At 44.1% G+C, this 27,264-nt stretch overlaps 1 protein-coding gene and 1 long non-coding RNA gene across 6 annotated transcripts; one reads left to right on the top strand and one right to left on the bottom strand.

Annotated features, from left to right (window-relative positions):
- Nucleotides 1–541: 541 nt before the first annotated feature.
- On the bottom strand, nt 542–27,003 carry ZFP1 (ZFP1 zinc finger protein). 5 transcript variants are annotated; one of them, XM_061137848.1, is made up of 4 exons: nt 26,761–27,003; nt 20,813–20,871; nt 5,288–5,430; nt 542–3,538 (listed from the first exon to the last, which is right to left on the bottom strand). In XM_061137848.1, exons 3-4 carry the CDS (start codon nt 5,424–5,426, stop codon nt 2,454–2,456), a joined length of 1,224 nt encoding a protein of 407 aa, XP_060993831.1. In that variant the 5' UTR covers nt 5,427–5,430; nt 20,813–20,871; nt 26,761–27,003; the 3' UTR covers nt 542–2,453. The 5 variants fall into 5 exon arrangements, with proteins under 5 accessions (XP_060993831.1, XP_060993841.1, XP_060993822.1 ...); XM_061137858.1 differs by having other exon boundaries at nt 5,288–5,372; XM_061137839.1 differs by having other exon boundaries at nt 5,288–5,414; nt 26,761–27,002.
- LOC133053074 (uncharacterized) lies at nt 8,418–13,712 on the top strand. Its single transcript, XR_009692088.1, has 3 exons — nt 8,418–8,896; nt 9,730–9,827; nt 13,523–13,712. It is a non-coding gene; the product is annotated as an uncharacterized LOC133053074 (long non-coding RNA).
- Nucleotides 27,004–27,264: the final 261 nt, after the last annotated feature.

Here is a 27,264-nt window from a genome sequence, read left to right as displayed (position 1 = left end):
CCTGCACTTTTTCCAATGGTTTTTCTGTCTTTATTAGCCTTTTTTTAAGGTTCCATCATGTGAGCAGTGACTGTCAGATATGCGCTCTTGTTGGGAACACAGGCTAAGGGCACAGCACAGCAGCTGGCTGCTGCCCAGGGTGACGGAGCTATCCTCCTTGTTGTGCTGTGGACCGTGTCCACTTTCATGGGTTATGGTGGTGTTCCACCATAAACAAATGTCAGCGACCAAGGAATGCATGAAAAACCTCCATTTTTACTTCAGAGAATTCTATTCTCCAGACCTGTAAAATGCTATACAAATTAACAATTTTTAGAATTTAATTTTACAAAATTTGCTGTGCACACACACGTACACACACTCTCCCCACCCCATCTGTCCTGGTGTACACACACGCACACACAGTCCCCCACCCCATCTGTTCTGGTGCACACGCACACACAGTCCCCCACCCCATCTGTCCTGGTGTACATACACGCACACACAGTTCCCCACCCCATCTATCCTGGTGTATACACACGCACACACACTCTCCCCACCCCATCTGTCCTGGTGGCATTTGCCCCTGCACACTCTTTTCCATGGATTATGTTCTAGCTGTGGTACATCTTTACCATAGTTTATTCAATGATTCTCTTACCAATGGTCATTCATATTGTTTCCTTTTTTTGTCCTTACCAAAAAATACAATATACATTGATAAATATACAGTTTAAGGTGCTGGCACTTTTTTTTTTAGGGATGGATTCCCAAAGGCAAGTCTGCTGGGTTGGCCCTTGAACAACAGGGGATAAAGGCACAGACCTTCAGTGTAGTTGAAATCCCAAGTATAACTTAAGTCGGTCCTTTGTATTCAAGGTTCTGCATCCACAGATTCAACCAACAGAGGACTGGAGTACATACTCACTGAAAAAAATCTGTGGATAAATGGACCTGCACATTTTAAACCAGTGCTGTCCAAGGGTCAACTGGATGTATGTTCTTGATGTTAAAAGACAGAGTCATAATTATCTCCAAGGAGGCTGTCACAATTTATATTTCTAACAGCAGTGTATGAAGTGACCCTCTTCCGCGGCTTCCTTGCCATTAGATGACAGTTTAGAAAGACAAGACTTACTGGACTATGGATATTCTGACAGATTTGTTCAGAAAATCATTCATGTTCATATACAGTCACAGCACATCAATAATCTCCAAAAATAACAAGAAAGAAAGGCCAGTTACAGCAGCCATTTGCTGAATCAACACATGGTCTGTGATGAATAAGGAAAGGAACTTGTGAATTTGAAATGAGGCCTAAAATGGTATCTGAGTTATGCAAAAATAAGAAATTTTTTTAGGTTAATAAAGTGTTTGTGAGTCTTTAAAAGAAAGATAACTTACATAAGTCAGATTGCATAGGGAAATGCTTTTGGTTGATGACAGTGAGACTCATGGAAGCAGAATTATCTCCTTTAAGTAGAATTCTGCAGAAGTTTATTTCTAAAGTGGACTATGCATATGGAGGTTTTAAAAAGCAATATAAGACATTTATTGACAGTTACTTAAAATAAATTATTTCTCTAAGTCTCTGAAATGTGACACTTGAACTACACACGCATCCTATTTGTTGCAAGACAATGTATAAAATATTAAGAGAAATAGGGAAACACAGAAAAATACAAGTGGTTCCTGGGTTATACAGTATTTTGGTGAGACATGCATTTGTACGTAAACGCCCCAGTGAAACACAGGCACACGACCGGTGCAGCTTTCTTTACAGCCCGTGCTCCGTGCTGCACACTGCCTCCTTTTCACTCTCTTCAGTTTCCCAGTTATCTCACACTTGCATATTTATGTGTCAATAATACTTCTGGGAAGTCTTCAGCAAACCCAGAAGGCTAAACTGTCTTCTGTTGACTGACGAGGCAACTCAGTAACAGTGTGCCCACAAGAGGAGATAACGTGTGCTCTCTGGAATGCATCCTGGATTCTAAGGTACTGAAAAATACATGACGCTCAGGATGGAAAATTGTGTTTGGATGTCCTAATTATTAGGACAAGAATGTCAAACTCTCAGTGTCTGTTAAATTTACATGTGCAGATCTAAAACACATTGTTTTTTTTTGTGTGTGTGTGTGGCATATTCTTGCACATAACCACTGAATCCGTAGAGTACTGTCTTTAGCTCCTTTATGCGGCCCAGAATACTTCATTACTGAATAATTCACTCAGGATTTCTAAAAGCTCACTGTAATACAGGTGAGTTTGTCTATTTACAGTTGGATGTATTCTAGTACATATTGTTTACCTGGGTATCATACCTAACTGTTGGTACAATACTGTTCTTAGGGGACCCCGTTTTTACACATTTGAGTTGACAGATTGCAGTAAGAGTTCCCATGCTCCTTCAGCACCTTGGTGAGGTTCCTCGCCGTGGGACAGGTTCTCCTTGGTACAGGTGGGCTGCAGTGTCAGGGTCTGTCCCCAGTGTGAACTCTCTGATGGACACTGAGTCGGGACTTCCTGCTGAAGGCTTTCCCACACTCAGCACACTCATACGGTTTCTCTCCCGTGTGGATTCTCAAATGTAATCTAAGAGTTGACCTCTGGCTGAAAGTTTTTCCACACTCAGTGCATTCATAGGGTTTTTCTCCAGTGTGAGTTCTCATGTGTATAATGAGTTGGGAGTTCTGGATAAAGGATTTTCCACATTCGCTGCACTCATAGCGTTTCTCCCCTGTGTGAATTTTCTGGTGTATAATGAGATTTGATTTCTTGAAGAAGGTTTTTGCGCATTCATTACACTCATAGGGTCGTTCTCCAGTATGAATTCTCTGGTGTGTGGTAAGTTCAAATTTCTGGGCAAATGTCTTGCCGCACTCGCTGCATTCATAGGGCTTCTTCTCCATATGTGCTCTCTGGTGTACAATGAGGTTTGACTGATGGGTGAATGCTTTTCCACATTCCAGACATTCAAAGGGTTTCTCCCCAGTATGAATTCTCTGATGTTTAATGAGGTTTGCTTTATGGGAGAAGGTTTTCTTACACACATTACATTCATAAGGCTTTTCTCCAGTATGTATTCTTTTATGACTAATGAGGAGCGATTTAAACGAGAAAGCCTTGTCACAATAATTACAGATAAACGGCTGCACCAAGTTCCTAATTTTCTGGTGTTTAAAAATGGCTTCTTTATGGCTGAAGGCTTTCCCACTTTTATTATATTCCGAGTATTCCACTGCAGGATGGGTTTTCTCTTGTTTCAGATAGAAGAGTGCTTTTCCAAATCCATTACAGTCGTCTGCTTTCTTTCTTATATAGTTCCTATTGCTAGTAAGTAAGTCTGAATTATATCTCAAAGTTTTTTCATATAAGTCATATTTATAGGGTACTTGTCTTAAAGAAACAAAGTCTGCACTAAGGTTAAATGTTTTTCCAAAGAGATTATTATCTCTTTCTTCGATTGTGGTTTGGTCCTTAAAGATTACAAGCGGTCTCGCCTGCTCATCTGGGCTTCTGTGGTCCGTCTCCATCTGGTCATCAGCCTTCCATACCTCTAGGAAAGAGCACATGAAATACTGTCAACCTTTTCACCATAATGTTACAGAATGTGAAGCTCCACAAATGTTCCACTGCAGGGCTGTCTCTTTCTTTAGTTTGGGACCCAGTCTTTCAGTATAAAAAAGCCCCCAGTTCCAAGGTTTCCTAGCTCTTAAAATGAAAGAAAAAGACAAAGCCTGTGGCAAAATGGACACAGACAACACCCCAGATTACAAAATGGCCTTAAAAGTGGGTAAAGTGAAATAAAAACAACTGATGTGGGAAGGCTGACAATTCCAGAGACAAATGAGACTTGGTGTCCTCAAGGACACCAGCTGACACAGAACAAGATATTAAAGTAGATGTTAAGGGAAAAAACCAGACAGATCTAAGTTGAGCAGCCAATGCTGAGACTCTTAACTGTGGTCAGATGGGTGCCACATCAACACACTCAAGGCTCTTTCCCCTTTCCTCTCCTCTGTTCCTCTAGCAAGTTTACCAGTAACTCCTAAAGGCAACATTCTCACAGGTTTGCAGACAGAATCCTATGCGGAGCTCCAAATCTCCAAATTCAGACTTTTGCAAGTTGGAAGGCAAAATCCAGAAACTCATATATTCTGTAGAAAATATAAAAGGGATCCAAGATCCTTTTGACAGAATCACTCAATGCTACTGCTGGGTGCACTATTTTTTTCAATCAAAGTTGTTGGAGAAAGTGTTTCTATCATTATATCTTATTTTTCTCCTTTCATGTGTTTCTTTCTCAAACCAGTCTAAGTCCCTGCTTTTATTCCAAGGAATCCCAAGGATCACATATACCTGACCTCCACCTATACTGTACGAACCTTTACTCTCATCTCTGTATTATTGGATATTCCTGACCCTTGGAATCCTGAGGCCATTTGTGTCACTCTTGTACTGAAAAATGTGTATTTTCCTTGAGGCTATATTCCAATTCCCATGACCTACAATATAGAAGTCACCATTCTGGCTAGATGACAATACTAATGAAAGAGAAACAAATCATGAAACAAAAGTTTAAAACATGCTAGGAAAGAATCAAGGCTTGAGTATGAGAGGCGAATAGATATAAAAATGAAACAGGAAAAAAGCTAAGCAGGAAGAGACTGATGTTTGGAGGCATGACTCAAGATATGAGGTGCACAAGTCATCTGTCCTCAGCTTTCTCTAAAGGTTTAGGGATTTGAAAAACAGATTCCTAAACAATACTTCAAAGGTACCAACCCATTCATAATCTCTAGGATATCACTTCCACTGGCTTCTATAAGATTCTCCTTCCCACCTTCCACATTTTTCCTAGTATGTTCCTTTTTTTGGGTGGGGGGGAGAATTTGGCTTACAATGGGTCTGAGTGATGCACGGGAGATCTAGTTCCCTGACCAGGGAGTGAACCCGGACCCCTTGCATTGGGAACGTGAAGTCTTGGCCACTGGACCACCAGAGAAGTCCCTCCCTAGAAAGTTCTGACTGGAAATTCTAACTCTGATACCCACAACTATTCTTACTGACCCAACTTGAAAATCTGGTTTGATAATATTAGAGACCTTGATAATGGAACATCACTCCTAACTGTTTGGACTTGTGAAAGCCTGAAAATAAAGGTGGCAGAACTTCAGAGTCTGTACTACTTCAGCTTTAATACATGAAGCTTGAGACCAAAACCACCTAGTAATTCAGAAGCTTGTAATCTTGGGTAACTGAGAGAGGACCAAAACCTTGAATTACACCCGAAAGCTGTCCTTACCCACTGACAGTAAGTTGCTGTAATTCTCCAGCATCACGTCCATGTAGAGGATCCTCTGAGAGGGGTCCAGTTGCTCCCATTCCTCCTGGGTGAAGTCCACAGTCACATCGGTGAATGAAACTGATCCCTGAAATGGCATATTGCTATTTATTCTGATATGATCAGCATTTGGTGATGCAGGAAGGACACATAAAAACATACTCTATGTTGTAAAAGAATCATCTTTAAAATTTACATATGACACCAACTGTAAAATTTCATTGTTTTGTCATGCCTCCAAAAATACCTTTATAATAGTTAAAGCATTTATTCAGATTCCCATAAATCCCAGCGCTGTTATGTTTGGCAGACATTCAGATTAAATATTAATGTGCAGTATTTAATGCTACCAGTTAGTGGTGTTGCTCGTAATACGCATTACTTTCGAGGTCTCAAACTAGACAATATTTAAAGAGTTAAAGCTCTGAATATTTAAAGGCAGAATATGAAATTCCAATTACAAGATAAACTATGAAGCATGGGTAAAGATCTCTCTACCACATCCACACCATGAAAAAGGCAGAAAAGTAAAAACTAACGCATGAGACTACAAACTAAAAGGCTTCTGCCCAGCAGAGGAAACCGCCAACAGACGGAAACCTCGTCAGACACGAGCTGCCAATAATCTACCAAATGAGAGGAGATACTTGCAAGTCACGCATCTGATGAGGGGTGAATTTAGCAGAAAAAAACGCCGATATGATTAAAAAAACAGGCAGAGGAAACAGACATTTTTCTGAAGACATACAAATGGCCAACAGGTACATGAGGTGTTCAGAATCACTATTCATCAGGGAAATGCGAATCAAAATCACAGTGAAATAGCCATTCTTACAGGTGTGGTGCCTATATATATATATATATATGTATATAAAGACATAACTATTTACATATCCTTTACATTATACACGGCACTTTAAGTTACCTCAGTTCAGTTCAGTTGCTCAGTCGTGTCCGACTCTTTGCAACCCCATGAACCGCAGCACGCCAGGCCTCCCTGTCCATCACCATCTCCCAGAGTCCACCCAGACCCACACCCATTGAGTCGGTGATGCCATCCAACCATCTCATCCTCTGTCGTCCCCTTCTCCTCCTGCCCTCAATCTTTCCCAGCTGACTCTTTTCAAATGAGTCAGCTCTTTGCATCAGGTGGCCAAAGTATTGGAGTTTCAGCTTCAGCATCAGTCCTTCCAATGAACACCCAGGACTGATCTCCTTTAGGATGGACTGGTTGGATCTCCTTGCAGTCCAAGGGACTCTCAAGAGTCTTCTCCAACACCACGGTTCAAAAGCATCAATTCTTCAGCGCTCAGCTTTCTTTATAGTCCAACTCACATCCATACATGACCACTGGAAAAATCATAGCCTTGACTAGATGGACCTTTGTTGGCAAAGTAATGTCTCTGCTTTTTAATATGCTGTCTAGGTTGGTCATAACTTTCCTTCCTAGGAGTAAGCATCTTTTAATTTCATGGCTGCAATCACCATCTGCAGTGATTTTGGAGCACGAAAAAATAAACTCAGTCACTGTTTCCACTGTTTCCCCATCTATTTCCCATGAAGTGATGGGACCAGATGCCATGATCTTAGTTTTCTGAATGTTGAGCTTTAAGCCAACTTTTTCACTCTCCTCTTTCATCAAGAGGCTCTTCAGTTCTTCTTCACTTTCTGCCATAAGGGTGGTGTCATCTGCATATCTGAGGTTATTGATATTCCTCTGGGCAATCTTGATTCCAGCTTGTGCTTCCTCCAGCCCAGCGTTTCTCATGATGTACTCTGCATATAAGTTAAATAAGCAGGGTGGCAATATACAGCCTTGACGTACTCCTTTTCCTATTTGGAACCAGTTTGTTGTTCCATGTCCAGTTCTAACTGTTGCTTCCGGAACTGCATACAGGTTTCTCAAGAGGCAGGTCAGGTTGTCTGGTATTCCCTTCTCTTTCAGAATTTTCCACAGTTTATTGTGACCCACACAGTCAAAGGCTTTGGCATAGTCAATAAAGCAGAAATAGATGTCTTTCTGGAACTAACTTGCTTTTTCGATGATCCAGCAGATGTTGGCAATTTGACCTCTGGTTCCTCTGCCTTTTCTAAAACCAGCTTGAACATCTGGAAGTTCACGGTTCAAGTATTGCTGAAGCCTGGCTTGGAGAATTTTGAGCATTACTTTACTAGCATGTGAGATGAGTGCAATTGTGCGGTAGTTGGAGCATTCTTTGGGATTGCCTTTCTTTGGGATTGGAATGAAAACTGACCTTTTCCACTCCTGTGGCCACTGCTGAGTTTTCGAAATTTGCTGGCATATTGAGTGCACTCCCCTTCCCCACCTGGCGTGAGGCAGGCGGGCAAGGTGGGCATGCACACACCGAACTCCACCAGCTGGCTGGCTGGTGCGTGCGCATGCATGGAGTTGTGGCATATGGGATCTAGTTCCCTGACCAGGAATTGAACCTGGGCCCCCGGCACTAGGAGTGTGGAGTCTTAGCCACTGGACCGCCAGGGGAAGGAGAGTGCCGCAGAAGCACGGAGGCTTCGACGGACAGTGCAGAGGCTTAGCAGCCGAGAGGAGCTTCAGTTATCTAGAGATGATTTAAAGTATATAGGAGGATGTATGTGGGTTAGATGCAAATACCACGCCTTTTATATAAAGAACTCGAGCATCTGTAGACTTTGGTATCAAAGGGGGGTCCTGGAACCAACTCCCCGAGGATACTGAGAGATGATTTATCACCTCTGATTATTTCAGTATAATTTACAAAAACCAAATATGCAAACAACCTGAGTATCCACTGATGGAATATCATTCAGCCATAAAGAAGAATGGAATCTTGCCACTTGTGACAACATGGACCTTATGCTACATGAAATAAGTCAGATAAAGATTTATGGTCTCAATTATGTGTACAATCTAAAAAACAAAAATCACCACAACCATGTAGATACAGCGAACAGACTGGCTGCCAGACGCTAGATGGTAGAAGTAGGAAAGTTAGGTAAAAGGGGCCAAAAGGTACAAATTTCCCCTTAGAAAGTAAGTCAGATAATGTACAGCATGGTGACTGTGGTAATAATATTGTATTGCATGCCTGAAAGTTGCTGAGAACAGATCTTAAAAGTTCTTAGACTCAGGAAGTTATGTGTGTATGCTCAGTTGTACCCGACTCTGTGCAGCCCCATGGACTGTAGCCCGCCAGGCTCCTCTGCCCATGGGGTTTTCCAAGCAAGAAAAAGAGTGGGTTGCCATTTTCTCTTCCAGGGGATCTTCCCGACCTAGGGATCGAACCTGCGTCTCTTGCGTCTCCTGCATTGACAGGCAGATTCTTTACCTCTAGTGCCACCTGGGAAGCCCAGGAAAACTTATAGGAAGTAAGAAAAAAATATGAGATAAAGATCCGAACACTACAAATGACCTAGTCATATTGCACAAATTTTCAGGTAACCCAGAAGTATTGTCTTACAACATCCTACAGGAATCTTTCCCATGCGGCCTGGGAGCAGAGAATGCTGGTGGCAGGTCATTGATGCCTAGGATCAATATCACTGAGGTCAACAATCAAGATTTTCCCAGTAGTAAGTATTTATTCCTGTTTTCAGATCACTTCTGAAATTCGTTACAAAAACAGGAACACTGGTTAATTTCCCAAGGAATAAATTGAGTACAGAGGACCAAGATCAGTCTTCAACCTTAGAGGCAAGCTGTAGAGCCCTCGAGTCTAACCTTCGCTTCCTTTCACTGCATCTCAGCTGCTACCAACACTTCCTAACTCTGATTTCCTGTCTCTTCGTATTCTCATCTACTCCACATTATAAGCTAGCATGGTTTTTCTAAAGTATAGCTCTAATTATAGGATCGGCTGGATCCTATAGAAACGTCATCCATTATCTCTTAAACTAGTGACTAGCCCAGCGTTCAACACATTTCAAACTCCTCCTCCACCCTCCTTCCCCTGACTCCTCTCTCTGCACAGATCCTCCCACTTGGATCAGGCCACAGATGGCCTAGATGGGACCTTCCATAATTTGAGTCCCTCCTCTTTTAAACCCTGGAGGACTTTTATTGTATTTCTCATGTGGCATGTATTTCAATCTGCTTTCTTAAAAAAAAACAAAACAAACAAACAAAAAAAAACCTTATTTCTCTTACTGTCCCCATTAGATATTATGATTTTTTAGACCAGATAACAATTTCTGTATTCTGATAACAATATCTCTGTATTTCTGTTAGCACGAACTACATGAGTACAAGTTAGGTACTCAAAGAAAATAACTTTGTATGAGTTAGAAAACTAGAGCTGTTTCTCTTTAGAAACAAAAGGAGACAAACATAGTATTTCAGGTTCATTTTTGATATAAATTTCTCAGGGCTGAGGTACACTGACTCAAAGATCTTCTTTCTCCATGAGACCCTCAACTTCTGTAGGTAACTTCACTGCAGACAGAGACAGAGGGAGGAAATCTGCCGGAGGTCCCCAAACCATGCAGCTGCGTGGGCCGAGAGCAGGTAGGAGGCTGGTGCGCCTTCAGAGCAGACGCCCACTGGAGGTCTCCCGCCCAGTCGGGGGCTTCGGCATCTGAGATGGCCTGAAGGTGGGGCTGCTGTAACCTCAGGGAGTGCCCAGAGAGAAGGAACTGCTCAGCATGTGCTTCTGACTCTCTGGCCCAAACTGGCTGCTTCACAGAGGGGACAGAATCTTGCTGGCAGGACCCCACTGGGCACCTACAGCCTGACCAACAGGCACAGAGCCTGGACACCGCGGGAGGCTGGTTGTGCTCCGACGGCGCGTTCTCGCACCAGAGGCAAGACTCTGGGCTCAGAAACTTACTGCTTGAGTCCTGGGCTGACAGCCGGAGGCCTGTGTGAGAGGACCTGGAACATGGAGCGGGTGGCTGTGACAGGGCGTGCGGAAGATCGGGTGCTGTTTGAAGGGTGGGCTAGTGCCCTCCCTCTCCAGAGTTCCCCCAAACTTCACTATTTCCTTTTCATCTGAGCCTCTTCCTCCTGTCCACACACCTGTGACCTCAGGAGAAGGGTCTCACTTCTGTATCACTTGAAAGATCCGTAAGCACAGAATATGTGCCCGAGCTATGTTCGGTGCGGGGACAAACGCGAAGCTCCTAACGTGTGAAGCTGCAGGTCTCGGGGCGCTCTTGGTACTACAGGTCAGGGGCAGGGGGCGCTCAGCCACAGACAGTCCAGCCTTGGGGCCCGAGCCCACTGTGGCTCCAGGGATGTGACACCCGCCGGGATCAGTGAGGTCTAAGGGAATTCAGCAGGCGTGTCTCTGTTTCTGAATTTAATTTTGGTTTTACACTGGTGAGTAGTTCACTTAAGATGTCACGTTCGCTAAGACTTCCCAGGCGGTCCAGTGGTTAAGATTTCGGCTTCCAGTGCAGGGGTGCGGTGCGACCCCTGATTGGGGAGCTAAGACCCCACACACCTTGCTGCCAAAAAAAAAAAAAAAAAACCCACCAAAACATTAAAAAAGCAAGACTGTAACAAATTCAATAAAGATTTAAAAAATGGTCCATACCAAAAAAAAAAAATTTTTTTTTAATGTTGTGGTTAAGTATTTAGCAACTCGATTCACTAACATACATGGGTATGTACATATACCTGTGCTATACAGTAGATGCTTAATGATCTCTTTTCTAGGGTGAATATGATAATTCCAACCCCCTAATTTATCCCTCTCCTCAACCCTTCCCCTTTGGTAACTCTAAGTTTGCTTTCTACATCTGAGATTGTGTTTTGTAAATTATTTCATTTGTAGCAATTTTTAGATTCCACTGGGCTTCTCTGATAGCTCAGTTGGTAAAGAATCCACCTTCAATGCAGGAAACCCCAGTTTGATTCCTGGGCCGGGAAGATCCCCTGGAGAGGCTACCCACTCCAGTATTCTGGGGCTTCCTTTGTGGCTCAGCTGGTAAAGAATCTGCCCACAATGTGGGAAACCTGGGTTCGATCCCTGGGTTGGGAAGATCCCCGGGAGGAGGGAAAGGCTACCCACTCCAGTATTCTGGCCTGGAGAATTCCATGGCCTGTACAGTCCATGGGGTCACAAAGAGCTGGACATGACTGAGCTACTTTCACTTAGATTCCACCTGTAAGTGGTATCATATTTGCCTTTATATGTTTGACTGACTTCACTATTATCTCTAAGTCCATCTGTGTTGCTGAAAATGGCATTATTTTATTTTATGGCTGCAGAATATTTCTACCACATCTTTATCCATTCATCTGTCAATGGACATTTTGCTGCTGTAAACAGTGCTGCAGGGAATCTTGTGAGCATGTGCCTTTTCGAAGTGTGGTTTTCCCTGGACAGACACCCAGGAGTGGAACTACCGAATCGTCTGGCAGGGCTGTTTTTAGATTGTAAAGAAACCTCCATACTAATCTCCACAGTGACTGTTACCAAGTTTATATTCCCAACAGTGGCTTAGGAGGGATCCCTTTCTCCATGGCCTTTCCAGCATTTCTTGTTTGTAGACTGTGATGATGGCCATTCTGACTGCTGTGAGGGGATACCTCACTGGAGTATTGATTTGTATTTCCCCAATAATTAGCAATGCTGAGGAGCTTTTCATGAGTAAAATTTACCTTTTGAACTTGGGTTCCTGAAAGCCTACCCTATTTGAAGTCGTTTGTGATTATCTACCCAAGACATTTTTTGAGGGCCCCTATCATTTACAGCTCCAAAGGTCTGGTGATTATGAAGTGCCCCTAAGCACTGACTTTAAAGCTGTTTTTTAATAAGAAATGGCAGGAAGGTGGCAGGGTTTCTTCTTGCCCGGTTCTGGTTACTCAGGGAATGTGAGCCTGAGGGAGGGAAGGTCCCGTTCCTTGGTTACAAATTAGAGTGGGACGCGCCTGACCAGACACCCAAGGGCCTGTGTCTCCTCCCTCTTACCCTTCATCTCCCAGACAGAGCCCGAGCCCTGAAAACTCCTGTTACGGGTACTGTCATCGGAGGCGGGCGGCTCCGACGGGGCAGGCTGGAGATGGTCACCCCCCACAGGAGAGGTGGCGATGAGGTGACCTTTCAGATCTCTTCCAGGCCAAAAGGGCCACCTTCCTTTGGTTGCCCAAGTCCTGTTTTGGCTGCCCCTGCACTTGGAAGACTGTGGTTCCAAGCAGAGGGGTCCAGGCACGATGGGTCAAAGGCGACACGTTTCTTGGTACATCCGCCCCTGCACCCTGCGTTTCATGACAGTCCAGCCTTGGGACCCAAGTCTGCTCAGGCACCAGGGATGTGACACAGCCTGGGTGAACGGGGCCCAAGGGAATATAGTAGGCATTTCTGTTTTTCTTTTTGAGTTAATATTTGTATTTTAAACTGGGGAATACTGTTTGTTCTGCGTACACCAACCTGACTCACATATTGACAGGTGCCTACACATTCAGTTTTGGACTTTTTTCCATCTAGGTAAGTACAGTGTGAGTACAGTAGGTCCCTGTCCATTAGCTCTTCTCCATATAAAAGAATGTATGTATATTCCAGCCTCCTAGCTTGTCCTTCGGCCCCATCTTTCCCCTCTGGTAACGATAAATTTGTTTTCTATAGCTGTGACTCTTTCTTGTTGGTAAATTAGTTCATGACTACCAACTTTTACATTCGACCTATGAATGACACCTTACGCGTGCCTTCTGAGTGTGACTTACATCACTCAGCAGCAGCATCTCCAGGTCCTTCCGTGCTGCTGCCAATGGCATCACTGGCTCACGAGCCAGTAGTGTTCCACTGGCTTTATCTTTTTCTGTTCACCTACCAGTGGACACTTTGGTGCTTCCACGCTTGGCAGCCATCAGTAGTGTTACAGTGGGACTTCCTGGTGGTCCAGGGGCTCAGACTCTGAGCTCCTAATGCAGGGGGTCCCAATTTGATCCCCAGCCAAGGAGCTAGACCCCACATGCTGCAGTGGAGACTGAGGATGCCTTGTGCCACAACTAAGATCTGGGGCAGCCAAATACATAAATACTTCCTAGCAACAGTGCTACCGAGAACCTAGGGTGCGTGTCTCTTCCAGTTGTGCTTTTCCTAGACACAGGTCTGGGAACGGAATTCCTGAATCATCTGGCAGCTCTATTCTTAGAATTTCTTTAAGATTTTTTTTTTATGTGGACTATCCTTAAAGCCTTTATTGAATTTGTTACAATCGTCTTCTGTGTAATGTTTTGGTTGTTATTGCCACCAGGCATCTGGGATCCCAGCTTCCCGACAAGAGATCGAAGCGTCACCCTCTGCATTGGAAAGCGAAGCCTGAAGCATCGAACCACCAGAGAAGTACCTCTTCTAAGATTTTTAAGGAACCCCCACACTGATCTTCCTAGAGGGTGTTACCACTGACATGGCCACCAGAAGCCGGGGGTTTCCCTTTTATCCTCTCCCACTCCTGTATTTCTTCTTTGTAATTTCTCTGAGGAGGGCCGCTCTGAATGGTGCCATAGGGGCAGCTCATTGTATTGTTGACTGGCATTTACCCCAAAATTAGTGATGTTACAAATCTTTTCATTTTCTTAATTTCTTAAACAATGTGAGTAAAATTTAACTCTTGAAACTGGTTTCTTAAGTCTTTTCTCTATTTGAAGTCGTTTTCAATTACCGACAGTATTTTTGTGAGGGCACCTGTCATTTAAGGCACAGCAGACCTAGTACACAGAAGTGCCCGTAAGCACCAGTATAAGAGTTGCTGCTAGGAAAAATGGCCAGAAGGCTGCAGAATTTCCTTCAGCCCGTTTTGCGGTCTCAGGAAAAGTGAGCCATAGAGAAAGTCTTGTTTGTGACATGGAAATCAGAGTGGAACACACCTGACCAAACGACCACCGGCTTGAGGCTCACTATGTCCTCCTCGATATTGTCATCCCTGAGTAACTTGCAATCCCAGGAAAACCACCTGTTAGGACCCTGTGAGCAGGAGGAGGAACCAGAGGAAGGATGGAGGTGGGAACCCCTGCGAAAGGACCCGTGGAGATGAGGTAACATTCCAGTTTTATTAGAAGAAAGACAGTTCACCATGATTCCGGTGTCCAAGGACAGCCTTAGCTGTAGAAGGACATTAATGGACAACAATATGTGGTAGCAAGCACAGGAAACAGCCAGCGCATCCAGTGGGGGGCATTGTTGGTGCATCCTCCCAGCTCCCTCAGCAGAAGGACAGACTGCAGCAAGGAAGAGTGACGGTGTTATGAGCCCGGACAAAATGGAGTCTTCAGCATACTTCTTTTTAACTTAATAAATACTTTTACAATACCGAATACATGACTTTAAAGGTTCTGATAAGTTCAAGACCAACTTGATTAGAACTCCATATATAACTAAATAAATTTCTTCTATCTAAAACTAAAAACAATGTAAAACTATTATATCTCCATGAAAAAAAATTACATGGAAAGGAGAAAATGAAGAAAAAATGACCACTCTCGTCCACCCGGGCCTTAGTGACCTGGTGGTGTCATAGCCCTGGGGACCCAGCAGCCTAGATCTATGGACACTGCGGGGCTTGGGGCACCAAGGAGGGCTGCTGGGACATGAACCCCTCGCTGCCTCTACAGCGCCTGGGCCCCTCTGGAGCAGGCCACAGCCGACCAGTCAGGCACACTGGCACCTACACCCGGCTACTGCACCCCCAAAATCCCGGACACCTGGGCTGGCAGCACTTGGAGAGGTCCCCCTGTCTCCATTTCTCCTGGGAGGGGGGTCCCCAAGTTCAACTTCTTACAGTCTCTCCACCTATGTAGGAAACAGCCTGAAAACAGGACTTTTCTGGGTCTCAGATGGCTCTTGCCGTCTCAGACCCAGGGGGTGGGGGTGGGGGTGGGAGGGTGGTTGTGAGAGAAAAGGGGCGCGGAGGAAGGACACTCAGGCTCTCCGGCGATTCCTCGGCGGTCTGCACGCTCCCTGACGACCCAGGAACGCCACACCGGCTCGGGTTCTGGGTGCCCACCGCGCAGACCGCGGCTGGCGGAAGTGCTGCCGTCCTGTGGCCGCTTCCGGGAACAACAGCGCTAAACCAGGGCCGAACAGGTGCTTCCCGGACAGAGGCCTGCGGGATGCTGATGGAACCCGCCCTTGAGAAACACCCTGGTGTAGTTCAGAGAGACAGGATTCAAAACAGGCCCGACTTTCAAAAACCAAATACAAACGGTAGATTTTCCTCACACTTAATGGAAACCAACTATCCGCACCTTGAAACAATCTCTGCCTCCCTAATTCTTAAGAGATTGCCAAGCAAACCTACAGCCAACTATCATCAGGCAGCCCTCACCAGCAAATCAGAATAAATTCTGGAGACCTGCAGGGAGAGAAGGGAACCCTCCTCCGCTGCTCCTGGAAATGGAAATTGCGACCAGCCACAATGGAGAACCTCATGCAGGTTCCTTGAAAACAAAACCAGCACCTACCAGGAGATCCTGCAAGCCCTCAGCAGGCCCTGTATTCTGGGAAATGCATCCGTCGAAACAACACAGGCACCCCACACTTCAGGAAGGCACTCTTTCCCGGTGCCAAGGCGCCAAAGCAGTCATAAAGTCCTTGCACACAGGGGTAAACACTGAAGCTATGCTTCATATATGCCTCAATTACTCAGCCATAGGAAAGAATGAAAAAATGCCATTTGAAGCAACGTGGAAGGATCCAGAGATGATCATGGTGTGTCAAGTAAGTCACACAGACAGACAAAAATGGCACAGGGTATTGTTTGTAGGTGGAATCGAAAAATACAATCAACTAAAACTTATTAGCAAACACAGTCTGACTCCCAGTTACACAGCAAACGTAAGCTTATCAAATTCAAGACGGATGGGGGTGGGGGTCGGGGTGCGAAGATCACCGAGGAAGCTGGAATTCAACAATCCATGCGGAGACACAGACACATGGTCAGGGAGACCCACAGACACATCGAGAACAACGAGCAAGTACGGGCCGGACAGAATCAGGAAGTGCGCCCCACACTGTCAGCAGCTACGGGGGGAGTAAGTCCAAAAGGAACAGACGCGTGAACATAAAGGAACCCACTGCTTGTTCCACCACAAACAAACATGGCAACAGGAATCAATAGGCTTCAGTGCAAAATACACGTTTCAGGGAAAGGAGAAAATGAAAACAAACGCATACCCAACCCCTCAGGCCTGCTGCCCGGGGTGCTGGCACACCCCTGGAGCCCCCCGGCTCCCCGGCCCGGCCCGGCCCGGCTCCAGGGCTGTGGAGGGCGTGCGGGCGCAGAAGCCCTCACTGCATCTACAGCGCCTGGTCCCCTCTGGGACACGCCACAGCTAAGCAAACTGCCAGGCACTCCTGCACCTATACCGGGGCTACTGCACCCCCAAAATCCTGGACACTCTGGGCTGGAAGCATTTTAAAGTTCCCATCTCCATTTCTCCTGGTGGGGGGTTCCCAATTTTAACTTCTTCCTTACAGAATCCACGTATATAGGAAACAGCCTCAACACAGCACCTTTCTGGTGGCTGAGATGGCTCTGGCCAGGCCGGGGGTGGTGAGGGGGCTTTGTGAAAGGAAAGGGGCATGGAGGAAGGACACCCAAGCTCTCTGGTGTCTACTCGGGCAGTCTGCACTCTACTCTACAGCTCAGGTTCTGGGTGCCCACTTGACTGACCAGAGCCGGCAAAAGTGCTTCCGCCTTGTGGCCGTTTCCTGGAACATCGTCAAACCAGGGTCTCTGAACTGTGGTGTTGGAGAAGCCTCTTGAGAGTCCCTGAACTGCAAGGAGATCCAACCAGTCCATCCTAAAGGAGATCAGTCCTGGGTGTTCATTGGAAGGACTGATGCTGAAGCTGAAATTCCAATACTTTGGCCACCTGATGCGAAGAGCTGACTCCTTGGAAAAGACCCTGATGCTGGGAAAGATTGAGGGTGGGAGAAGAAGGGGACGACAGGGAATGAGACGGTTGGATGGCATCACCGACTCAGTGGACATGGGTTTGGATAAGCTCTGGGAGTTGGTGATGGACAGGGAGGCCTGGTGTGCTGCAGTTCACGGGGTCGCACGGAGTCGGACACGACTGAACGACTGAACCGAACTGAACTGACACGACTGAGTGACTGAACTGAACAGGCTCTTCCCAGTCAGAGGCCTGCCTGATTAAGCTAAATGACCCCGCCCTCGACAAATAACCTAGGGTAGCTCAGAGAGACAGAATTCAAAACAGGCCCGACTTTCAAAACCCGACCGCAAACGGTAAATTTTCCTCACACTCAGTGGAAACCAACTATCTGCACCTGTAAAGAAACTCCGCCTCCTAACTCTTAGAGAAATGCCAAGCAAACCTACAACCAACTATCATCAGGCAGCCCTCACCAGCAAATCAGAACAATCAACGCTGGAGACCCGCAGGGAGAGAAGCGAACCCTCCTCCGCTGCTCCTGGAAATGGAAATTGCGACCAGCCACAATGGAGAACCTCATGCAGGTTCCTTGAAAACAAAACCAGCACCTTCCAGGAGATCCTGCAAGCCCTCAGCAGGTCCTGTATTCAGGGAAACGCATCCTTCAAAACAACACAGGCACCCCACACTTCAGGAAGGCACTCTTTCCCGGTGCCAAGGCCCCAAAGCAGCCATAATACCCCAACACAGGGATAAATACTGAAAGTGAAAGTGGTGTCTGACTCTTTGTGACCCCATAGACTATACAGTCCCTGGAATTCTCCAGGCCAGAATACTGGAGTGGGTAGCCTTTCCCTTCTCCAGCAGATCTTCCCAAACCAGGAATGGAACCCAGGTCACCCGCATTGCAGGAGGATTCTTTACCAGCTGAGCCACAAGGGAACCCTCCTCCGCTGCCTCTGGGAATGGAATGCTGAGACAAGATGCAGAACCTTATGCGGGTTCCTTTAAAACGAAACCCAGACCTATAGCAAGACTGTCCAAGCCCATATGCATGGAAAACTATACTATGAAATAAAGCACCCCAATGTTCAGGAACCCATTATTTACAATAGCCAAGATATGGAAGCAACCACAACACCTATGCACCCAGGTTTATAAATTGAAGTTGTGATTACTCAGCCTTAGAAAAGAATGAAATCGTGTTATTTGCAGCAACATGGCAGATACTGGAGATGATCACACTATATCAAGTAACTGAGACAGAGACAACTGGCTTAGGGAATGCCTTACAAATGCAATCTGAAAAGAAAAACAGCACAGGGGATTCCCTAAACCTCAATCTAAAAATAAATACAATGAATTAACTTAGGAAATGCAAAGAGATTCCCAGAGTTAGACAAAGGCTTAGGCTTAAAAAAGGCAAATATACAGTGATTGAAGAAATAACCAAGGAGATTGGGATGAAACCATACACACTTATACACAGACAGAATGTCACAAAGAGACACCCACAGATACATCAAAGAAAAATGAACAAGCATTGGACAGAACAAAGAAGTGTGCTCAACACTGTCATAAGCTACAGGGGAAGAGAATCCAAAAGAGATCAGATACTTAAGTATAATGGAATCCACTAGTGGGCCACACACAATAGCATACTAAATGAACTAAGTCAGAAAGAGAATGACAAATACCATATAAAATTACTTATATACGGAATCTAAAAAATAAAACAAACTAACCTATCTGTGAAATAGAAACAGAATCATGCCCACAGAGAACATACCTGTGGTTGCCAAGCGGCGGGGGTTGCAGGAGAGATGGAGTGAGAGGTTAGGGTCTGCAGATATAAGCTATTACATACAGATAAACAACGAAGTCCCAAGATATAACACAGGGAACTATATTCAATATCCTATGATAAACTATAATGAGAAAGAATATTTTTTAAAAAGAATGCATATGTATGTATAACTGAATTACTTCACTGTACAGCAGAAAGTAACACAACATTGTACATTAACTATACTTCAGTTAAAAAATAATTTTTTTTAAAGGGCCAAAGACCTTAACAGGCACTTCACTAAAGATATACGGATGGTAAAGTAAACGTGTGTAAAGACACTTAAGATGTCAGAGAAGTATCAAATTATACTGCGAAACACCTATTAAAGTGGCCAAAGTTCACAACCCTGACAACACCAAACGCTGGCAAGGACACGGAGCAACACGAACTCTCTCTCACTGCTGGTGGGAGTGCAGACACTGTAGCCACTCTGAGAGACGGCTGGGCAGCTTCTCACAAGCTACTCTTGCTGCACCATCTAGCTGTACCTCCCCGCATTAGTCTTCCTCAGCATTTACCCAAATGGTTAATTCACGTTCATACACAGACATGTTTATAGCTGCTTAATTCCTAACCGTCAAAACCTGGAGGCAACCAAGATGTCCTTCAATTGCTCAATGGGTAAATAAATAGTGGTACATTCAGACCATGAGATATTATTGGGTGCTAAAAAGAAATAAGCTGTCAAGTCATGAAAAGACATGGAAGAACTTTAAATGCAGATTATTAATGAAAGTCTGAAAAGGCTGCATACTGACTGATTCCAACTGTGTAACATTCTGGAAAAAGAAACCACTGATATATATATATATATATATATATTTTACTGCCCCTCCAATTCTGCCAGGTGCTCAAGGAAAGGGAGGGAGGGATGAATAGATGAAGCACAGGGGATTTTGTGAATAGTGAAGCTATTCTCTAAGATACAATAATGGTGGATACATGTCATTACACATTTGTCAAAACATACAGAATGCACAACACCAAAAGCAAATCCTAATGTAAACTATGAACTTTAGGTGGAGTATCAGTACTGGCTCATCAATTTTAACAGCTATACCACATTAATGCAAGATATTAATAACAGAGGAAACCATGTGTGCAGAGGGAGTAAAGGAATTCTGTACTTTTCACTCAAATTTTTGGTAAGCTCAAAACTATTCTAAAAAAATGAAGTCTATTCATTAAAAGCAAAACAAAACACATATAAACAGAACAGTATAATTAGTATGCCATCTCATAATAAGCTGTACTTGTGTAAATATGTAGAAGTACATTCTGGAATGCTACTCAAGAAAGTAATGACAACAGAACTCATGTAAGTTAGAGGGAGAATTTAAATACATATCCAGATCTTTAGTGAGTTTTCTGGCATCATGTTAATCTCACTGGAAAAATAAAATACACACTGTATTACCCTGAAGAATGCTATATGAAATAACCGGAGACAAAATAATAATCTGTTTTTCTTCCTGGGAATGCTGCTCAAAACACCATCTATATGAACGTTCATAAAACTAATTTAGACCTAATACTCGAGAACCAAGGAAGTGGTATTCATAATAAATGCAAGAATTGCTTAGTTAATTAACTTGATTTACTTAACTTTTTTTTTTTTTTTGGAATTTACTTTTTTTTTTAATACCTGATTAACTTGATTTTACTTTTTGTCTGCTGGTATTGATTATTCTTACTATGTTTTTCTGAATTTTAGTCATTTATACCTTTCATTTCATTTTCTAGGTCCTTATATATTTCCTCAAATGCACAGAAATATTAGGAATAAACAACTCACCTGGGATTTGTTCATTTTCTGCAGCTTCTGGATAAAGGCAGAGAACTATGAAGGCAGAACTGGAATAGAGGAAAACAGAAGGTATTGTTATTAAAGGTCTGACTTGCCTCAGAACTTCCAGGATGACTTGTTTATAAATCCTTACACATCACCTGAGAAAATTCCACCTCGTGGGCTAGTCCTTTTGCTTGTTCAGAAAGGGCAAAAAGGATCATGCTGGCAGAACCCACTTTCAATCAAACATTATGAAACATCTGAAAAGGTTTAAGACTAAGACAAATATTACCTGACAAAACAGAAAACATAACTGGTTAAATTACCAAACAGGGAATTTAAAATTATGATTCATATATTAAAGCTTCGTGGAAAAGATTTACAAAATGAATTAACAAATAGGGAACTTCAAGAGACGGAACCATCAAGAAAGAAATGGAAATGCTAAAAAAAAAATGCAGTAACAGAGTTGAAAGACCATCTTCAATATGCAGTGCTACAACAGAGCTGAGAAAATTTTCGGTAAATCTGAAGATAGGTCCAAAGAAATTACCCAAACTGAGACACAAAAAGGAAGTTTAAAAAAAGAAAAGGACAAAGAATCCAAGGGCTGTAGTGCAATATCAAATGGCCTAACAAAAATGTATTGGAGGGACTTCCCTGGAGGCCCAGTGGCTAAGACTGCACACTCCCAATACAGGGGGCCCAGATTCAACCCTCGGTCAGGGAACTAGATCCCACTTGCACAACCAAGAGTTTGCATGCCACAGCTGAAAATAAGATCCCATGTGCTGCAATGAAGACTGAAGACCCCATGCGCCCCAACTAAGACCCAGCACAGGCAAATACAGAAATAATTATTTTCAAAAATAATGTGTTGCCAAAAACTTGGCAGTCCAGTGGTTAAGGCTCCGCACTTCCAATGCAGGGGGTGCAGGCTCGATCCCTGGTTGAGAAAGTAAGATTCCATGCCCCTCAGAGCAATCAAGCATGCTCATTGCAATTATTGAGCCCGCATGCCACAACTATCCTCTGGGGGCCGCAACAAAAGATTCCACATGACACAATGACAATCCCACGGGCTGCAACTAGGACTCAACACAGCCAAATATATAAATAAATATTTTTACAAGTAGTATTTGAAGACATAATGTCCAAGAATTTTCCAAAAATGGCTAATATCAAACCTCAGATCCAAAAACTAGGATAAAAAGGGTAAGTATCAAAAAACAAAACAAAGATACACCTAGACATATAATATTTAAGTCAAAGTTAAAGAGAAATTCTTGAAAGCAGCCAGAAAAAAAAAAACCTGACATATTACATAAAGACATATCTTTTTTTTTTTAATTGTTCTTCTTAAAAAACAAATTAAAAGTTTGTGGCAACTCAGCATTGTTAAATAATGGTTAGCACTTTGTAGTAATAACATTTTAAAATATTTATTTATTCATTTGGTTGCACTGGGTCTTGGCTGCAGCATGCAGGATCTTCAGTGTTAGTTCAGACATAGGATCTCCTCATTGCAGCATACAATTGCAGTGGTGGCATGTTGATCTAGTTCCCTGACCAGGGATTGAACCCAGGCCCCCTACGTTGGAAGCACAGAATCTTAGCCACTGGACTATCAGGCAAGTCCCAGTAATAATGCATTTTTAAATTAAGGTATGTAGAGGACTTCCCTGGTTGTCCAGTGGCTAAAACTCCACGATCTCAAAGCAGGGGGCTTGGATTCGACCCTTGGTTGGGGAACAAGATCCCACATGCTGCAACTAAGAGTTCACAGGCCCCAACCGGAAGATCCCTTGTGTGTGCTGTCAGGAAGTCATGTCTGACTCTATGACCCCATGGACTGGAGCCCACCAGGCTCCTCCATCTGTGGAATTTTCCAGGTGAGAATACTAGAGTGGGTTGCCATTTCCTCCTCCAAGGAATCTTCTCGACCCAGGGATAGAACCCAAGTCTCTTGCATGGGCAGGTAGATTCTTTACCAATGAGCCACCAGGGACGGCCCTGCCACAACTAAAGATCCCACGTGCTGCAACTCAGATCAAAGATCTCGCCTGTGCAACTAAGACCCAGCACAGCCAAATAAATAAAGTTATATACATTGTTTTTAGGCATAACACTATTGCAGACTTAATAGACTGCAGTATAAAGGCAAACAAATTTATATGAATTGAGAAAACAAAAGACTCATATGACTTGCTTTATTGTAGTGATCTGGAACTGAATGCTGTTTCTGAGGTTTGCCTGTACAGAGGACTCAACATAAAAAATCCGTTTCTCATCAGAAACTATATAAGCTGGAAGGCAATGTAGTGACATCTTTAAAAAAAGAAAAAACTACCAATCCAGTATTCTATACCCAGCAAATATATCTCGGGGGAAAAAAAAAAAAAGTGAAATAAGGTAAAAACCTTATCAAACAAAAACAGAGAATGCATTACCAGTAGTCCTATACTACAATAAAAAAGAAATTTTTTTTTTTTTTAAATAAAAAATTTTTAAAGACGTTCTTCAGGTAGAAGGGATACCAGACAGAAATGTGGATCTACACAAAGAAATAAAGATCTCTGGGAGTGGTTAAAATGAAGAGAACTATAAAAGACATTTTATCTTACTTTCAATCAATCTAAAAGATAACTGATTGTCTAAAGCAAAAAGACCAGAAAAGTTTTGTGAACTTATAGGATATGTAAAAGTAAAATATGACATTAATAGCATAAAAGATGAGATGATGAAATTGTTGATGAAGTATAGTTTTAAAGATCTTACCTTACACACAAAGCACTGGAATATATTTAAAAGTTCACTGTGATTCACTCAAGAAGTTTATTTGAGCCTCCTCCCTCCCTATTTAGTATGATACGTCCATCTGCATTTCACATTAACCAGAACTCCTCAAAGGTAGGAATGCCTACTTGCCATAATGATGTTTTCTTCTGATGTGAGCAATGTAACTTCTTAAAAGAGTAACATTCTTTCTCAACTCTGTAAGGGGTCATGATGACTTGAGGTTCACTCTGCATGCGCTTACTTGAACTACTGTATACTTGGTGAACTTTATGTCAGTATGTCATTTTGGTAAATGATCCTCTGTCTCAAAAATGGACAAGAGATTGTCACACTGACTGAAGTAGTCAGAAGAGTGTCTAATATCCCTTATATATGTGGAATCTAAAAAGAAATGATACAACTAAACTTACAAAACAGAAGACGACTCAAGAGACTTAGAGAACAAACTTTGTTTGGTTGCTGAGGTGAAGGGACAGTTAGGGAGTTTGGGATGGACATGTACACAGCGCTGTATTTAAAATGGATAACCAACAAGGACCCACCGGACAGCATAGGGAACTCTGCTCAGTGTTATGTGCCAGCCTGGATGGGAGGGGAGTTTGGGGGAGAATGGATACATGTATTTGTATGGCTGAGTCCCTTTGCTGTTCACTTGAAACTATCACAACCTTATTAATAGGCTATACTCCAACACAAAATTAAAAGTTCAAAACAAAGTATATGACTATGCCTTCCACATCTAACAGGCAGAACAGTTCTCAGAGCTCCTAAGTCTGTCTCTTGGGTTATAATCCTCAGGTTGGCTCAAATAAAATTTTCTTCTTGATTATTAATTGAATTTTCACCAACAACAGCTAGATCAAAACAAAAAGTACAGGGGCTCTCCTGGCAGTCCCGTGGGTAAGACGGCTTCCACTGCAAGGAGCATGGGTTCAATCCCTGGTTGGGAAACTAAGATCCTGCATGACATGCAGCACAGTGGGGAAAAAAATAGTAGAAGGACAAGAAAAGATTCCTTGCACACATTAATCAAAAGAAAGCTGGATTGATTAATATCAAAGTAGACTAAGAAAAATTACCAGGGATAAAGTGTGATATTACATAATGTCACTGCGATAAATGACAATGACAAACGTATCAAATCACCAGAACACGTAACAATCCTAAATGTTTATGCACAAAAGAACTTCAAAATATAAGAACCCAAAGTTGATAAAACTGAAAGAAAAGATAGGCAAAATCCACAATTGTAGCTCAAGAATTCAGGATTCTTTTCTCAGTAGGTGACAAGACACTAATATAGAAAACCAGTAAGGATACAGAAAAACTAAACCACACTACCAACAAACTTGACCCATTTAGTATTTATAGAAAACTCTACCACTAACTGTACAATAGTCATCAAAGTACATAAAAAACATCCTCAAGGTATAACATATCCTTGGCCATAAAATAAAACAAAACTTTTATTTTTATTTTTGGCTGTGCTGGGTCTTCACTGCTACAAGCAGGCTTTCTCTAGTTGCAGCGAGTGGGGGCTACTCTTCATCCAAGTGTGCAGGCTTCTCACTGTGGTGGCTTATGTTGTTGCTGAGCATGGACAGTAGCTGCCCCAGGTATGTGGAATCCTCCCAGGATTGAAGCATGTCCCATGCATTGGCAAGTGGACCCTTAACCACTGGACCTCCAGGGAAATACAAGTCAACAAGGTTTAAAGAACTGAATTATGTAACAAAGTATATTCTTTAACCAAAACAGAATTAAACTAGAAATCAGCAATAGACAGAGATCTAGAATATCCCCAATGTTTGGAAATTAAACAACAAATTTCTAAACCACCAATGGGTGAAAAAGGAAGTCACAAGGGAAGTTTAAAAAACTAAATGGAAATGAAAAACAAAACATACCAGAATTTGAGGGGTGCAGCTAGAGCAGTATTTAGAGGACAGTTATAGCATTAAAATCAATGTCAATAATAATGGGAGAGACATTACTACAGATGGTACAGACATTAAAAAGTTATTCTTTTACATTAAAAAAAATTAATAACCACTTGCTACACTAATTAGGGAGAAAGAGGAGAAATCTCAGATACACATAATAAGCCAAGTGGGAAATATCAAATACGAGAAAAAATGAAATAATGGGGAAAAGATTCCATCTTCAATAGCAATAAATTACAAAAGAATAAGATAAAAACGCAAATACTCATGAAAAAACTTACAAAGGGCTCTTAATGGGGGAAAAAATGAACAATTTGAACAAATGGGAAGGCCTATAGTAAGATCCAACATTATAAAGGTGTCCATGCCCCCTAATTAAATGTAACCATCAACTGGATCGTCGAAGCACGAACAGATTTTTAACATATAATTTATTCTAAATTATCAGTGGGAATCATTAGCAAAGGTGTATAATCTCAAAACGGTGGAGGTTTGGGGATGTCCAATAAAAGAAGAGCAGTCAATTCAACCACTGAAAAAATCGTAACGCCTCCCCGGTAAAAACTACTGGTGAGCAAGATTAAGAGGCAAAATAAAAACTGTTTGCCGTTCGTGTGACGGGACCAGCTGGCTGCGCCACCTCGGGTAAGCGCGGGAACGAGCGCAGACGCAGTGGAAGGGCGCGCCTCGGGGAGCCCCGGCTGACGGCCCGGCGGGAGGTCCCGGCGTCGCCGTCCGCGCCTCGCCAGGGCGCTCCGGCCGCCCTCCTCCGCGAGGCTCCGTCCGCGGCGCACGCGGCGCCCGCGCGCTCTGAGGCGCGCCCGGCCCCGCCCCGGCCTCGCCCCGCGCCGCCCGCCGGGTCACGAGCACGCGCGCACGCACGCGCGCACGCCCGCCGGCTCTCGGAGCACGGCGGCGCGGCCGGAGACCTCCGCGGCCGGTCGGAGGCGCCCCGCCGGACAAAGGGAGGGAGGCCGGCCCTCGCCGCCGCCCGCCCCCGCGCCGTCCCCGCCCCCGCACGTCTGGCCGGGCGGCCTTGCCAGCCCCGCGCCGCCGACAGCGCCGGGCGGCCGCCGACGCCGCCCCGAGGGTCGCCGCCCCGAGGGGCTCCGAAGTTTGGGCTCCCGCCGCGCGCGGGCACGAGCCCGCCCCTCGGCCCCTGCCCCTCGGCCCCCGCGGCCCCGCGGGGCGCCCTGGCGGGCCCCCTCCTACCTGGAGGGGCACAGCCTCCGCTCGTGGCGCAGGGCCAGGCTGGGTCAAGGTGCGGAGACCGGGGCCCTGTCACCCACTCGCGGCTGCAGGTGGGGGAAGGGCGGCCACCGGCGCGCTCGCAGCAGTGCGCATGCGCAGATGTAAGGGGCTGCACGCCGTCCCAGGGTCCTCCGAGGGGTGGTCCGTCAAACTTCGGGACTACATTTCCCATAAGCCCGCAGGGCCACACTGTAGGGACTCTCAGGAAAGTTTTCACCTTGTTTAGCCGGTCGGATGAGTGCTGAACCTGATAATCCCTTGGCCTGGACCTCATTTCCACCAAAGGGGGTTATGAGTTACAATCACCACCTCCCCCAAAATAAGAATCCTAGCTTTTAAAGATTACACAGGTAATCTATGATCACAGCATTTGAATTAGAAAATATATATAAAATAGAGCAAATATCACCCATGACCTCACCTTTCAAAGATAACTATATATAACATTATTACCTTTCTGATATT

This window comes from Dama dama, chromosome 4 (genome assembly GCF_033118175.1).
Source record: "Dama dama isolate Ldn47 chromosome 4, ASM3311817v1, whole genome shotgun sequence".
Taxonomy (NCBI): Eukaryota; Metazoa; Chordata; class Mammalia; order Artiodactyla; family Cervidae; genus Dama; species Dama dama.
The sequence above is the reverse complement of the archived record's forward strand: the minus strand, read 5'-3'. Positions and strand labels throughout refer to the sequence as shown.

What these genes read in the sequence shown, in the direction of transcription:
- ZFP1 (XM_061137839.1), bottom strand. An exon ending in CAGCAACTTACTGTCAGTGG is followed by an intron (nt 3,539 to 5,287) that starts GTAAGGACAGCT and finishes GCTCTTTCCTAG; the next exon opens with AGGTATGGAAGGCTGATGAC.